At 51.7% G+C, this 13,800-nt stretch overlaps 6 protein-coding genes across 6 annotated transcripts; 3 read left to right on the top strand and 3 right to left on the bottom strand.

Moving 5' to 3' along the window:
• Nucleotides 1–549: 549 nt before the first annotated feature.
• COCMIDRAFT_82530 (uncharacterized protein) lies at nucleotides 550–1,689 on the bottom strand (the record flags this gene model as incomplete). Its single annotated transcript, XM_007685129.1, has 1 exon — nucleotides 550–1,689. One exon carries the CDS (start codon nucleotides 1,687–1,689, stop codon nucleotides 550–552), a length of 1,140 nt encoding a protein of 379 aa, XP_007683319.1.
• A 217-nt stretch (nucleotides 1,690–1,906) lies between these two features.
• Nucleotides 1,907–2,747, top strand: COCMIDRAFT_82700 (uncharacterized protein; the record flags this gene model as incomplete). The annotated part of the gene is made up of 3 exons (XM_007685128.1): nucleotides 1,907–1,973; nucleotides 2,048–2,128; nucleotides 2,191–2,747. The coding sequence occupies 3 exons, from the start codon at nucleotides 1,907–1,909 to the stop codon at nucleotides 2,745–2,747; spliced, it is 705 nt and encodes a 234-aa protein (XP_007683318.1).
• A 68-nt stretch (nucleotides 2,748–2,815) lies between these two features.
• On the bottom strand, nucleotides 2,816–3,766 carry COCMIDRAFT_82785 (uncharacterized protein; the record flags this gene model as incomplete). The annotated part of the gene is made up of 3 exons (XM_007685127.1): nucleotides 2,816–3,454; nucleotides 3,506–3,666; nucleotides 3,718–3,766. 3 exons carry the CDS (start codon nucleotides 3,764–3,766, stop codon nucleotides 2,816–2,818), a joined length of 849 nt encoding a protein of 282 aa, XP_007683317.1.
• Nucleotides 3,767–4,258: 492 nt separating this feature from the next.
• On the bottom strand, nucleotides 4,259–4,884 carry COCMIDRAFT_1133 (uncharacterized protein; the record flags this gene model as incomplete). The annotated part of the gene is made up of 5 exons (XM_007685054.1): nucleotides 4,259–4,319; nucleotides 4,372–4,451; nucleotides 4,501–4,626; nucleotides 4,679–4,758; nucleotides 4,812–4,884. 5 exons carry the CDS (start codon nucleotides 4,882–4,884, stop codon nucleotides 4,259–4,261), a joined length of 420 nt encoding a protein of 139 aa, XP_007683244.1.
• A 462-nt stretch (nucleotides 4,885–5,346) lies between these two features.
• Nucleotides 5,347–10,619, top strand: COCMIDRAFT_1132 (uncharacterized protein; the record flags this gene model as incomplete). The annotated part of the gene is made up of 5 exons (XM_007685053.1): nucleotides 5,347–5,491; nucleotides 5,766–5,972; nucleotides 6,026–6,114; nucleotides 6,161–8,620; nucleotides 8,667–10,619. The coding sequence occupies 5 exons, from the start codon at nucleotides 5,347–5,349 to the stop codon at nucleotides 10,617–10,619; spliced, it is 4,854 nt and encodes a 1,617-aa protein (XP_007683243.1).
• A 240-nt stretch (nucleotides 10,620–10,859) lies between these two features.
• COCMIDRAFT_82613 (uncharacterized protein) lies at nucleotides 10,860–13,215 on the top strand (the record flags this gene model as incomplete). The annotated part of the gene is made up of 4 exons (XM_007685126.1): nucleotides 10,860–11,128; nucleotides 11,183–11,933; nucleotides 11,981–12,229; nucleotides 12,283–13,215. The coding sequence occupies 4 exons, from the start codon at nucleotides 10,860–10,862 to the stop codon at nucleotides 13,213–13,215; spliced, it is 2,202 nt and encodes a 733-aa protein (XP_007683316.1).
• Between the last annotated feature and the right edge of the window lie 585 nt (nucleotides 13,216–13,800).

Below are 13,800 nucleotides of genomic sequence, written 5' to 3'. Positions count from 1 at the left end.
GCCCTTTTGCCCTTAACAGCGAATCCAGAGCTCCTCGGACCCACGCCTGGACCATGCCGCCCACACCCACTCCCGCTGATCGGGGCGCGTCGAGCCCGAAGAAGCAATGCAGTCTGCTTTCGTCTATCTGTGAATTTCATCCTGTCGTCGCTACACTGACAGCTACCCCGGTCGCCTGCTGCTTCCTGCCTGCAGGGACCAGGGCACACCAAGGCACACCAAGGCCCTGGATGGATGCTGACACCCAGGCTTAGTCTACATACGTACTGGTACATCAACATACTTTCTACCCTCTTGCCTCCCTCACTGCGGGCGGGGCATGTCTAAAGAGAAAAATGCGCTTAGAACACATGTCCGCCGTGTCAGCTTATGCTCGGCCTAACTTAGAAATCCTCCGTCTCGGGAACGGAACGCCTCCACCGTCGTGTCCGTCGTATAGCAAACTGCGATGCATCGTCGTGTCCAGCCCTCACCATAGCCACTGTCAACAGCCACTGCCCATAGTCGCTGGCTCTTGTACATCCCATCTCCTCGTGGTCTACCAAAACTTCATGTCTCGTCCATGTCCTCGTCCTCGTCACCGTCGTCCTCTTCCCATTCGTCCTCTTCCTCCTCAGCGCCGGTAGAAGGACCGAGTACATCGTTCAATTCTCTCAGGAGCTCGTCGGCATGTTCTTTCAATCGCTCATCCTCGTACTCTAGCATAGCGTAAAGTTTGAGGCAATTCTCCAGCCAGTCCCGACTAGCACGCAGTAGTGATGTCGTGACCTTTTCCTCTCCCTTGGCTTTTTGCTTTCCCGCCAGCAAATGCAAGCACCAGCCGCCCAGATACCACGCCTCGACACTGCCGTCGTTCTCCCCCACTAACCGCTCCAGAACCTCAATCGCCTCGTCTTCCATTTCCGCCTCCATCAGCAAACGGGACAGACTAATGCGAAGAGAGTAATCGGGAACCTTGGCGTCATCCGGGTCCAGGTCCTTCCACAGCTCCATGCTTCTTCTCAGTGCGGATCTTGCCTCATCGGGTTTCAATTGCGAAATTCGGATGGACGCGAGTGTCTGCAGAGGCTCCGGATTCTCTGGCGCAAAAAGAAGTGCTTCGGTGACTGCGGCGTCGCATCTTGCTTCTGCGTCTTCTTCCCATGACAAATCCGTCATGTAGACTTCAGCAATACCACATAGCGAGTTTGCAATCTTCTGCCTCTTTTCCTCCACCAACTCTGCAATTTCGTTGTTCTTCCCCGTCTTGCCTTCCAGTCCACCAATTTCCCTCTTGAGCACCTCAATGCCCTTTTCAAACCATCGTACACTCTCTGCACCACCCTCTTCGTTTAATTGTGCCATCCATAGAAACTTCTCTGCTCCATCGTGTGCGCCTTCGGGATCGATGATAATGGCGGCTTGGAATGCTTCGCGCGCAGAATCTGGGTCGCCTAACTCTACGTTGATTTCGCCGAGGAGGTTCAATGCGGGTAGCGCGGCGGCCGAAGGCTTCGAGCTACCAGGCTGAACCAAGTTGAGCGCTCTTTGTGCGGCAACGAGCGCTTCCTCTGGCTGTGATGTTTGGAGAAGAGTAGCCGCCTGTATTAAGAGGTCTTCAGCCGAAACTTTTGGTTTCGATGCGCCGGATTTCACGTTAGACTTTGCGCTCTTCTTTCCCTTGCGGTCCGCTGGCTTTGTCTTCGCCATTTTCACAAGATCTTGTTTCGGTGTCGAGGTGTGTGTGAAATTGTTTGCAAGTCGGCAAACTGATCCAAAAATTATTTCTCGAACATCGGGCAGTCGGGGCTAGTGACGTGGGGGAAAAGAGCGGACATGCGCCCCACCAAACCGCAAGCCTCAGCGTCAACTTGCAAGTGTTGCCCGGCGTCGGCACTCTTGCAGTCCGCACACATACTTATTCGTCATGGGTGTCGAAGAACAGAAAGAGGAACGCGAAGTCCTCGAGTCAATCTTCGCAGACGAAATCACAGGTACGCAACTATCGTCGTCGCGCCCGAAAAATAGCCACCGTACCCCAAGTAAATATACTAACAATGCCCTCCAGACGTTTCCGAGACAGAGTTCCGAGTCGCCGTCCAACTCGACGACGGACGCCATGAAGACGAAGAGCGCGAAGATGACCAACGTATGCGCAGGCAGTCTCATATCTGAAAACCACACACAAGTTTACTAAAAGAAAACTCCCAGCAATCATCATCCTCAACGTCTCGTACCCACCCAACTACCCCGACGAAGCCCCCCGCCTCGACATAACGCAACCCCCCAACGCCCCCAAACACCCCTACCTCGACATCCACGAAGACAAGCAGCGCCTCCTCGACTCGCTCTCCGAAACCATTGAGGAAAACCTCGGCATGGCCATGATCTTCACGCTCGTCACCGTCCTCAAGGACAGCGCCGAACTCCTCATTACGGAGCGCCAGAACGCCAAGCAGGCGCTGGCGGATATGGCAGCAGCCAAGGCGGAAGAGGAGGAGAACAAAAAGTTCCAGGGTGAGGCGGTTACGCGGGAGAGCTTTTTGGCGTGGAGGGAGAGGTTTCGGGCGGAGATGGCGGAGGAGAAGAGGAGGAAGGAGGAAGAGAAGGAGTTGGAGGATAAGAAGAAGAGGATTGTCAAGGAGGAGAAGAAGTTGACGGGTAAGGAGTTGTGGCAGCAGGGCTTGGTTGGGAAGGGTGACGATGATGATGACGACAATATTGATGAGGTTGATGTCGGGAAACTCAAGATTGAGGCGACATCATAATGTGCATTTGCGCAACTTTGCGCCTCAGAATCTGAGTGTGCACACAGTTGCATAGCCAGACTACACTATCAAAGTTTTGGCTTGATCACCTGTATCGGGCGCCTTCTTCCCCCCCTCACAATCGTCTGTCCCTCTTCCAGTGCCATTTTCGTCTCCAAGTCCACAATATTCTGCATCTTCTTTGTAATCTCCCTATCCTTGCGCATCTCCTTTGCATGCGCTTCCTGATTTCCCCGCTCCGATTGTCTAATCGCATCTGTCCACTTGACACCGTCCTCGCGCGTCTCCAATTGCGCATTGATCAGCGTATCCCACTCATCCTCCTGTTGGCACATGGGCAACCACCAGTTGCTCAATAGCACCTTCGTGTCGAAAAGCTGAATCTTGCGTTGTAGTCGCTGACGGAGGACACGGCTCAGAGCTGGAGGCTGAGGCTTTGTGAGGCGGAGAAAGGGGATTCCGTTCGCGGAAGACATTATGGGGACATGGCGGGGGCCCGAGGTCTTTGCGTATGGGCGGACATTCAAGACAGCCTTCTCTGGGGGGAGACACGCGAGTCGTTCTTTAGGCTCCTTGGATGATTCATCTTCAGTTCTCCTCACTGGAGGAGCGCGTATCAGAGCGCGTGGTAGCTGAGCCACCATTCGTGTCAGTATGCTCGTGCTAGCTGCATCGCCCGCCGTCGAGGCATCGAGATGGTCCAACGTCTACATCTTGTCAATTGCGGACAGACACATGTCCAAAAAAGACAAATTCACCTCATAGCCAGCCTTGAAGCTCAACCCCAGTTGGTATGGGCTTTGTATCTTCCGGTTCCGTCGAAATTTGTTGCGCACGGCGTTGCGGAGGGAGACGCGGTCGTCATCGGGGAGGGGAGCAGACGAACATCGTAAAAGCAGGGCCCGGTAAAGAGCAATTGCTGATTAGAATGTTAGAATCTATGCGGATAATTCTTCTTCAATGGAATCACCTGCTACACGATGTTGTGTCGACTTTTTAGGCTCGAGGAAGCGGGGCATGCATGGGGATTGCTCGCGGCGGAGGTTTCCAGGTCGGAGTTGCGACGCGAGATATTTCGACTATGACACATGATCACGTGTCAGTTTTGCAGTGCTCTACATACACAGCATTCGAGCAGACGCCGTGACTCATCACTAATTCCCGTATAATACTAAATTCTTCGGCTGCTTTTTAATGTTAGCCCTAGAGCGGCTTGAGTTAAAAAAAATCACGTGCATATCCTCTCAGCCTGCTTGGGCAATGTGTAGTCATGCAAGCACATCACAGGTCCCAGTATGAATGATCAAACATAGAGCAAGTGGAGCCATGTGTCAATAAAATATGTATATCATTTATAGTCGTGGTCAATTGCCTAGACTATGAGTTCATCTGGCAGACCAAAACTCCGTACCATGCACCTTCACGTTGTCTCGTCGTACATTGAGATTTAGCATACAGTCACACGTCTGTTTGAACTGCTTTCTCAGGAAAGTTGGCGTGCATAAGCACGGCTAGAAAGTCGTTCCTTCAGGAGGCTGTGGGAGCTTCTTGTTCTGAGGAAGCGCCATGTACCTGATACATTATATGGTTAGCGGTAGACTTATCTGTTAGTTAATGTCCGTACCTTCGAAGCTCGATGAGTATGGTCTCCATGGTAAACTCACGTTTCCACTGGGCCAGGCAGGGCAGCTTTGTGGGATCGACCTAGCCTTGTCAGTACGCACTCTTCCATGCTCAGCTTGCAGGGTCATACCTTTCCGTTCTGAGGGTTGACGCAGGGTAGGTTGATCTTGGACGTGAACTTGATGTCCGGGGGTGTGTCAGGGTACTCTGCGCCGCAGTGGATCGACACGCTGTAAATGCGGTTCTCGTGGACACTCTGGGGATTTCTGTCAACATGCGACTAGATACAGGGGAGGAGAGGCGCATACATGGGGTGGACCTAGTATGGTGCCGTTCCAGTCTGACATCAACAGATCGTCTCCGTTATCCAGGCCATATGAGCAGGCCTCTGTCTATTCTCAGCAATGCGTTCTCCACGGCCAAGTGGCAAGTCTACCGTACCAGCACCAAGCCCCTTCTCACCCTTCTCCAGCTCTTCCAGCAGACGAAAGTTTCGCGGAACCTTGGCACCCATTGTTGTAGTGCTGGTGCGAGAGTAATGATGTGAAGCGTGGCGCGTGAGGAAGTGGGATGGACGGACCCCGCTCAAGAGGTAGGGTATTGGACGGCGGTGGCTTTGGGCGAGGTTGCAAGATGCGATTCAAAGTGGCTGCTGGTGACGCGCGCAAGTCTCTATCAAGCAATGTACCGCCAGGCGCAATTCTTTGCAAGGCTATCGGGTGACCAGCTGATTGCTCTGCTGCTTGTCTCAAGATGCTGGTCGGGATCGACTAGTGCCGACGATATGACGAGGTTGCCGCCGACCAGGGTCTCACCTAGCACCTGCATTGGTCCATCGCTTGGCCACGTCCGCTACGCGACATCTATACGTTGCCTCTCATAGTCGGCCAAACTACATCAACAACCATATCCTGCATTTCAAAGTCGCTCCTTTGCTAGCAAAATTCGCCCAGATGCTTCGGGTCATTCGCATAGTATGACGGCTCAAATTTTGGCAGCTGAACTCGGGAACCTCATCCAGGACTCCAAGCGCAAGAATACCGAACTCCGAAATGCTGCAGAGGCAGCCCTTAAGGATCTCAAGTCGCTCTCTAATACCTCCGAGGCTCAGCTCTCAGCTGGTGAGCTAGATTGTTGCCCGTCAGTTGATTATGTGTTGACCGCGTCCAAGATCTGTCCCGCCGTCCTCATTTCATCTCACCTTTTTTGATAGCTTGCAGTACTCACAATGCCAAATTCGCATCAACCGGGGTCTCGTGTTTGCAGAGACTTAGCGTTTCGCGCGCTTTGCCACGGGAAAGACTGACAGAAATCCTGGATGCTTTTCGTGAGTCGGTACCATCAAGTAGAGCTTGCCCACTCCCGGAACCCTATGCGCTCAGCTGATGTGACTAGGCCACGACATCCAATTGAAGATACTACAAGCATTACCCTCTCTGCTCCAAAACTACCCTTCGGAAATTCGGGGCGATTCGCTTTCATCTGTTCTTCAAATATGCTCAAGTCTGCAAAACGCAAAGAACTTTGCAGTAAGCAATACGGCTGCCGCAACATTGCAACAGCTTGTCATTGTTGTGTATGATAGAGTCGCTTCCGAAGATGGTACGGTCTAGCCATCTCTACAGCCGTTTATCATGTACTGACCTCTTGCCAAGAGAAAGCACTGGAAATCCCCACCGTGACCGAGGTAAAAGGTGACGATGGCCAAGTATCAGTTAGACCAGCAGCGAATGATGCTTACAAGGTTTGCATGGCCTCCACGTTGTTCTGATCTTGCTAAACATGGCTAGATGTTTACCGATCTCATTTCACTGATCGTAGGAGAAAAACCCGTGTATATGCGATTCGCTTCGCTGCCACCGTCTTCAATACTTGAGCTCATCGAGGCAGTACTGTCAAATCACAACGAAATCATGACGACACACCCAGAGCAAATACACATCTTGCGGGCCCAACTCATGCCCCTCATCATTCGCTCTTTGTCTGACCGACTATCATTTCCAGTGACTGTGCGCATCATTCGGATACTACATCTGATTATTCGGTATCATCTTGATATACTTCCCTCGGAATGCGAGATTGCACTCGGTCTTTTGAATCATATGCTTGATCCAGAGGCCTCTCAGGCATGGAAGAGAGCACTCTGCCTAGAGGTATTTCGCAGTATCTACGCCGATTCTAAGCTTCTTTTGGCCATCTATGCGCTATTTGACGCGAAAAGCGAGAAGAAGAATGTTTTTGGTGATAATTTGGCGGCTTTTGTACGGCTTGCCGCCGAAAAGCCTACACTCATTGGCCTTGGTCAGCAATCAACAGCCGTCCTTGGAGCCGAAGACGGAAAACTAGCGCTGTCAGACCATGCTGTCGCAGAAGCAGGTGCTCTGGCCGGCGTCATAGGCGGCCCTGTGAGTGACAGTAGCAGCGGTGCTCGTCCTTTTGGAATCAGCACACAATGGAGCGCTCTTAAAACTCCTTGTATTGAACACCTTGACAAGTCCGACCCGCCTGTCTTACCAGACACCTATATCTATAGCCTGGTGCTGACATGCATCACCAACATTTCCGAGAGTCTGGCTAAGTTTGTCCTTCCTCTTACCGTACACCACGAAGGTCGAACCCGGAGGAAGAACAAAACTGATGACTCGAACGAGCCTGATACAGACGTTGCATTGTCAAATGAAGGTTCCAGTCGGCTTTCAAGAACCCAATCTTTCCGCAAAAAAACTATACCTGTAAATCCTCTTGACCTTACAGAGCACTCCGCCTACGCCTCTGTGCAGACGTCGACAAGCTTGGTTACGGAATGCTGGCCAGCGGTGCTTGCTACCTGCTCGACTTTTCTTAACGCCGCGCTTGACAACGACTATTACCGTGCCCTGGTTCGGTCCATACAAAAGATCACACAGGTCGCTGGCCTTCTTAGACTTTCGACACCACGGGATGCATTTTTAACAACATTGGGCAAAGCAGCAGTGCCATCAAACCTGTTGCTAGCGAATGTAGCGCCCACAAACTCAGCTTCAGCTGACAAGCCAGGGATTTTCTCTAATGCCAAAGCCATACTAAGCGTAGACAGTTTTGTGAGTCAAAGCTCTTCAATGTCAGCAGACAAACATAGAGGCTCCCAAAACGAGTCAGCAATACCTGCTTTAACTCCTCGTAATCTGCTGTGTTTGAGGGCTTTGCTCAATCTGGCAATCGCGTTGGGACCGACCCTCAATTCCGCCTGGTCGATTGTTTTTGAGACGCTACAAGTAGCCGACTTGGTTATGGCGTTTACAAGTCAAACAGGCAGTCGCGGGTCTGGGCCTGGACACGGAGATGGGAGTACCGAGAAGCTGGAAGCAGAAACCTCAGCTGTACAGGCAGCAGCTCGCAGACTGTTTGAGAGCACCGTTGATTTCCCCAATGAATCATTTTCAGAAGTGCTGCAAGCCTTGTGTTCCCTTCTGAACAGTGTGGCTCCAGAGAGTGGTCAAAGGACACCTGCATCTTATAGTCGTCCTCAGATTATGCATCAGCGGCGTCTTGGTAGTGTTTCCGGGATTTCTCTAAATACCGAAACAAACCCTCGCGATTCAGCATTTGCTTTGAACAAGATTGGAGAGCTCGCAACTTTGAATGAGAGCAGGTTGGCCCAGTACGATCCTGCAGAAAGCGGATGGAACATCCTTGTCAAGGAAGTTGTACAGTTTTCTACTGATAGCCGGAAAGCGACAACTACAAGGCTGCTTGCCGCTGACATTCTAGCAAGGACTGTTCGAGACATTGCTGAGCTATCCATGTCCGATGAGCAACGTGAGGAAATCCAGGCTCGCATACTTACCGCACTACAGAAACAGATTGCAGACCTCTATCACTACGATGGAGCTAACAAGGAGACCATTAGTGATGCCGACATGCGGGTTCACCAAGTTGCTCTTGAAGCACTCAAAAGTGTGATTGAGCAATGCGGCGAGTCACTAGTTGCTGGATGGGCTTCCGTCATCGAGAGCTTGATGAGTGTATTTGTACCCGACCAATCCTCTCTTCGAGAACCAAAACACGAGAACGAAAAGTCCCAAGCCGATAAACGGCTGGATAGCGCTCCAGAGGTTATTTCGAGATCTCTTGCCAGATCCGCCTTTGCAACAGTCAGCCTTATATGCTCGGATTTCATGACTGCCGTTCCAGATGCTTGTCTGTCCACTCTATTGGAGCTTTTGCGCAGGCTTTGTTCTCAACAAGAGGACTTGAATATGTCTCTAACCGTGAGTTGATGACATGTGTATATGTTTCACCTCTAACATTATGCAGGCGATCACCTTCTTCTGGAATGTATCAGACTACTTGCAATCCAAGGCTGACCTGTCTTCACTCCCAGAAATCGTTGGAGAGACTGATGACACCAAACTTATCGTTTCCAGTCACTCACAGAATGGAGCAACTTCGGCCCTGTGGCTCCAGGTTCTATTAAACCTTTCTTCCATTACCATCGACGAACGTATTGAAGTACGGAATTCTGCAATCCAAACGATCCAGAGGATATTTGAGAACTGCTCCGACCAGTTGTCGTCGAATGTGTGGCTACTATGCCTTCGCACAATACTGTTCGGTATGGTAAAGGCAAATCTGGAGGTACAGCGCGAGATCCGGACTCAGTCACCGCAGAATGATCTGCTGAAAGATTGGGGGCAAACAACAAGAGCCGTGCTTCAGACTGTAAGCATTCTAAACACCACTTATATGGATAAATTGGATGTATCTCAGCTTGGGGACGCATGGTCCAAGTTACTCGATCTCTTACAGCAGTACTTCGAGTACCGTTCACATGCTCTAGGGGCGTCGGTCTTCGACACCATTACGGGTGTTCTTTCCCAGTCTGACAATAATCGTACATGGGGTATAGATCCCTTAGTCAAAACGGCTGGGGTATGGAGGAGCTATTTCCCCTCTCAAGACGCATGGCAACAAGGCGGCGAGGAAGACAACCAAGAAGCATTTGTAGCTTACGCGGATGCTTTTAAAGCCATCTATCGTCTTGCAGATGAGCCACTTGCTGCAGAACTGCCTTCTATGCTCGGCAATCTTGAGGCTTGCGTTGTCAATTCCGATGAAGTCGCCTACTCTTCTGATGTGGACAGCATGACTGTGCTCCAGAGCCGGGTTCTAGAGTGTTTATCGATAATCAAGACTGATGGCCCCGAGATTTCGTCGTATCTGATTGAGTTGTTGGGCCGGTTCATAACACTACCTTACACTTCACAAGACAAGTCTCCTGGAAGACGCGGGCCGACCTTTGTTGCGCTATCAAAAGCGTCCATGACGCTGTTGCAAGACACGATTATCAAGCACATCGATCAGGAAGAGATGTACAAGAATGATGCTTTTGCTCGTGCTTTGAATAGTTTGGCGCGGCCCATACAAGAAAAGTATGTGTGGCAACGCGAAGGCAAAGCACCAACCTTATGGCAAAAGGCTACGTCGACGAGCATAGCCATCATTAAGCCGGCATTGTCGCATCTTGGCTCGGACCAAGAGATCTGGGCCAATCTGGTAGATATAGCTCACTACATTACTCGAGCGCAGCTATCATCGGATGCTCCCGTGTCGCTCGAGAAGGATGAGGTGCTTGACATTGCGTCGTTCAAACAGCTCCGCGAGATTGTTGTCCTTCCTCTCGGCTCCGCGTCGCTTCCAGACAACCTTCGTCAGTCTTACGCCCGCAATCTCTTTTCAACGTCTCTGATACATAGCCCATTATCTGGAGAACTGCCGGACATAATGGCAGCGCCACTCGAAGAGCTCTACAAGGTTCGTCTAGGGCAAACAGCCGAGCTTGAGTGTACATGGCGGCCGAACATGGGCTATTCGTGTCTCTCTGAGTTGTTCAGTCTCGTTGCTGTGCACGATAGTAGTCCCGAACGAGTCAAGTTAGCCCAAGCAGCAGCTCCATATCTCATTCTACGGTGTGCGCTCCCGCTCAAGACGTACATAGCCGACCATCCTTTGCGGGGTCGTATGCCTGCGCCCGAGTCGCAGAGACGCGAGTTGCTTTTTGTACTTGAGGAGTTGCACAGGCTGCAATGTGAGCCGCAAGCCATACCCGATGCGCTGGGAGCGAAGTCGAAACACCGCAAGCATATACACAGGCTGTATCCGCTATTAATCAAGGCAACCAAGGTGGCCCGACATGATGGTGAAGTTTTCGAGATGTTGTCGAAGCTGACGGATGTTGTTGGGCAAGAGTTTGGGTTAGATGATGACTGAAGCGGACACGGAGGTTAGATAGAAGCATTCTGAGTGTACTATTGTATAGAAGACATTGTTCAAGATGTAGTAACTGAATGGTGAAACGAAAGCCGAAGGCCTGACATTGTAGCCGGAGCAGTCAGCCGGAGCTCTGTCCGCACAAGGGCGGGCCGGAGACACTCCGACCTCGACTCCAGACCTCTTGCCTCACTTGTGCCCACTTGTTGTGGCGGAACTGGCGCGCGCGCGGAATTAACCATGAGCTCCACGACGCCTGCAGACAGGTCCAACCCGGGTGACGCCATCAGCCCGTTGCAAGACGCCAACAACAATGCGAAGCGGAAGAGCGAGGATGCGCCAGCCCAGCCCAGGGCGAAGCGCAACCGCTACATCTCCATTGCTTGCAATGAGTGCAAACGCCGGAAGATCAAATGCAACGGCCAGACGCCCTGCCAGCGCTGCGGGAACCTCAACCTCGACTGCCAGTACTCGCCCAACTGCTGCAACAACTTCAAGGAGAGCGAAGAGTAAGCAAATCGCCTTATCGCAACCGAAAACACGGCGCGACTGACATATCCGAGGTTCAAGCAGATGTCGGCGCATATCAGCTCGCTCCAGCAACAAGTAGATGATCTGTTCCACAACATCAGCGCCCTCCGAAACCAAGTCGAAGTCCACAGCAATGCCTCCATGGGCACCCCCTTCACCCAGGACTACCAGCAGACGCCTATGCTGCCTCCTCATCCTTCGCGATCGCAGTCCAAGTCATCGAGCAAACACCGCCGCTTTCATGGGCCAACATCAAACGCATTCAATGTCAGCGTTGCGAGATCAAGTCTCAAAACCATGGGCATCAACCCAGGCGAAGAGGAAGACGACGAAGACCTCTTGACACGCGAAGAGACACCAGGGGAATCGCCTCCTGCAGCCAATGCTATGCCGCCGAAACGATCATTCCACGCCGACAAAGACCCGATATGGGCCCTCTCAAAGAGCGACGCTCTACGCCTAGTCCATGTCTGGCGGGACGAAGTAGCCGCCATGTACCCAATTCTGGATGTGGATAAGTTGATGCGCTATACTGAAATGCTATTTACTTTTATAGAGGCCGCCACTAGATCGGGCTTCATGCAACGTGCTCTTCCTGGCTCCGACGCAATGATGGATGAGCAAATCAGTACACTTAAGTTAGTCCTTGCACTGACCCTCGTAATCGAAGGTAGGGGGAAAGATCTGTTGGCGGAGAAGCTCTTCGCAAACGTGCATAACATCGTTGAAAAATCACTGTCTGAACCTGCCAGTCTACATAACATAAATATACTAGTCCTTGTTGTGAGTCAAAGTCCTCGTACAGTCTTCAGTCACGCTCACAAGTGTAGGCCATGTATCACTTTCACCATGATGAAGAAGGGCTGGCTTGGCGAATAAGTGGGCTGGCTTCGCGGCAATGTCTTGAATTGGGGTTGCATCGCCGGGACACGTATGCGACTCTTTTTCCCAATCCTGAGGATCAAGCGTCGGCAATCCGCATGTTTTGGACCATCTACGTTCTCGATCGTCGCTGGAGCTTTGGGACTGGAATGCCATTCGCCTTGCAAGATGCGGACATTGACAACGTCCCCAGGCCTGTAAGTCATGCTCAACTATGTGTATGTGTTTCAGAATCTGACTCAACCAGGAGCCATCGTCTCACGAGTCTGGCCACTATCTTCACGCAATGATCTCGTACTCAATAATTAGTTCGAAGGTGTGGAAATCGATCACTGAGGTGGGCCAACAGGACAAGATTAACAAGGAAGATATATCTTTCCTTGATTTCCAAGTACTGAATTGGCATCGTAGCATTCCGGATTCCTTGAGGTTTGTGCATCCGGACAGCGGTAGACAAGTGGAGGCACCATCCCGTCTAGTCCAGCGGCTCCAAGTGGTACTGTACCTTCGGGCAAACCAGATGCGAATTCTCATATACAGACCAGTCTTGCACACAGCAACCACCATTATGGAGAATTTGGAATTTGCACATGTCGTTGTCAAAGTGGCCAAGGACACGATTCGGATACTCACATACCTGAACCAGACATCTGATATTTACAGAAGTCAGCAGATAACATTCAACTACTTCCTCGTCTCAGCACTAGCTGTTCTATTTCTTGCTGTGGCTCACGCGCCGGCCGAATTTAATCAAGAATGCCGAGACGAGTTTTACATGGCGATCGATCTTGTGCGAGGTCTCTCGTCAAACTCGTACGTCTCGAAGCGGTTATGGAAGACGATCAAGACGATCAAGGAAGTCGGGCCACGTCTTGGGCTTGCCGTACGCAACGAGGAAATTCATGATGCCCACTCGTCTGCTGCAGTGGCTATGGCAGGCTTAGCAGGCCACTCGATGGACGAACTAGCACTGTTCTCCAACGGCCGCAACGGCACCATGCTGGATACACCGCACGGAATGGCGAGTGACCTCACGACCCTATTTGAGGCGGCTGGCGGGATTTTTAATCTACAAGGATTTGGGGGGTCGTCGAATGATATTGCAAATGGCAATGGAGAGTTTGTGAATGGGTTTGGGCAGGAGAATGACGAGCTGGCGCGTATCATGAGGGATTTGTTCTGAGGACTCAGCCTAGCCCGTCTTTAGACATTGTTACAACAATATGACTTGCATCTTATTCTAATCGCTCAAGAAAGTGGCTACGTGACAGGCGGTGAAACGAGGGCGGAGGGCTTGTGAGAAATCACGTGGTCTATCGCTAAGCTCGGGCGGCCAGGGCAGCCATCAATCTCGACCTGCCAAACCACGGCTTCACTCATGCACCCGGGGTGTCCAAGGGATCGACTGCACCGATAAATCGCACACCGCAAGAAGCGTCTGGGGAACTAGACCGCTCCTTGCGTAGAGTTTCGCGCTCATTCGACCCCTCCCCCACCCAGCTTCAACTGCACCACGACCTCCCCCGACGCCTTCCTTGTCGAACTCCCCAACACAAACACGCATGCGATAACCAAGACTGCAAGCGCAGATTCCGACGCCATACACACCCTTTGCCTCATAACAGCGTTTTGACGCCGACACACTGTTGGTTCTTGTACCTACAACAGGCCCTTAACCCCCACATTCGCATTTTCGAGCCCCTCGTCCCGTCACACGCACCCGCCTGTTGCGACTGCGCGTAGCAGCACCAGTCACGTCCAGATAGAG

Source organism: Bipolaris oryzae (genome assembly GCF_000523455.1).
Source record: "Bipolaris oryzae ATCC 44560 unplaced genomic scaffold scaffold_7, whole genome shotgun sequence".
NCBI classification, from domain to species: Eukaryota; Fungi; Ascomycota; class Dothideomycetes; order Pleosporales; family Pleosporaceae; genus Bipolaris; species Bipolaris oryzae.
The sequence above is the reverse complement of the archived record's forward strand: the minus strand, read 5'-3'. Positions and strand labels throughout refer to the sequence as shown.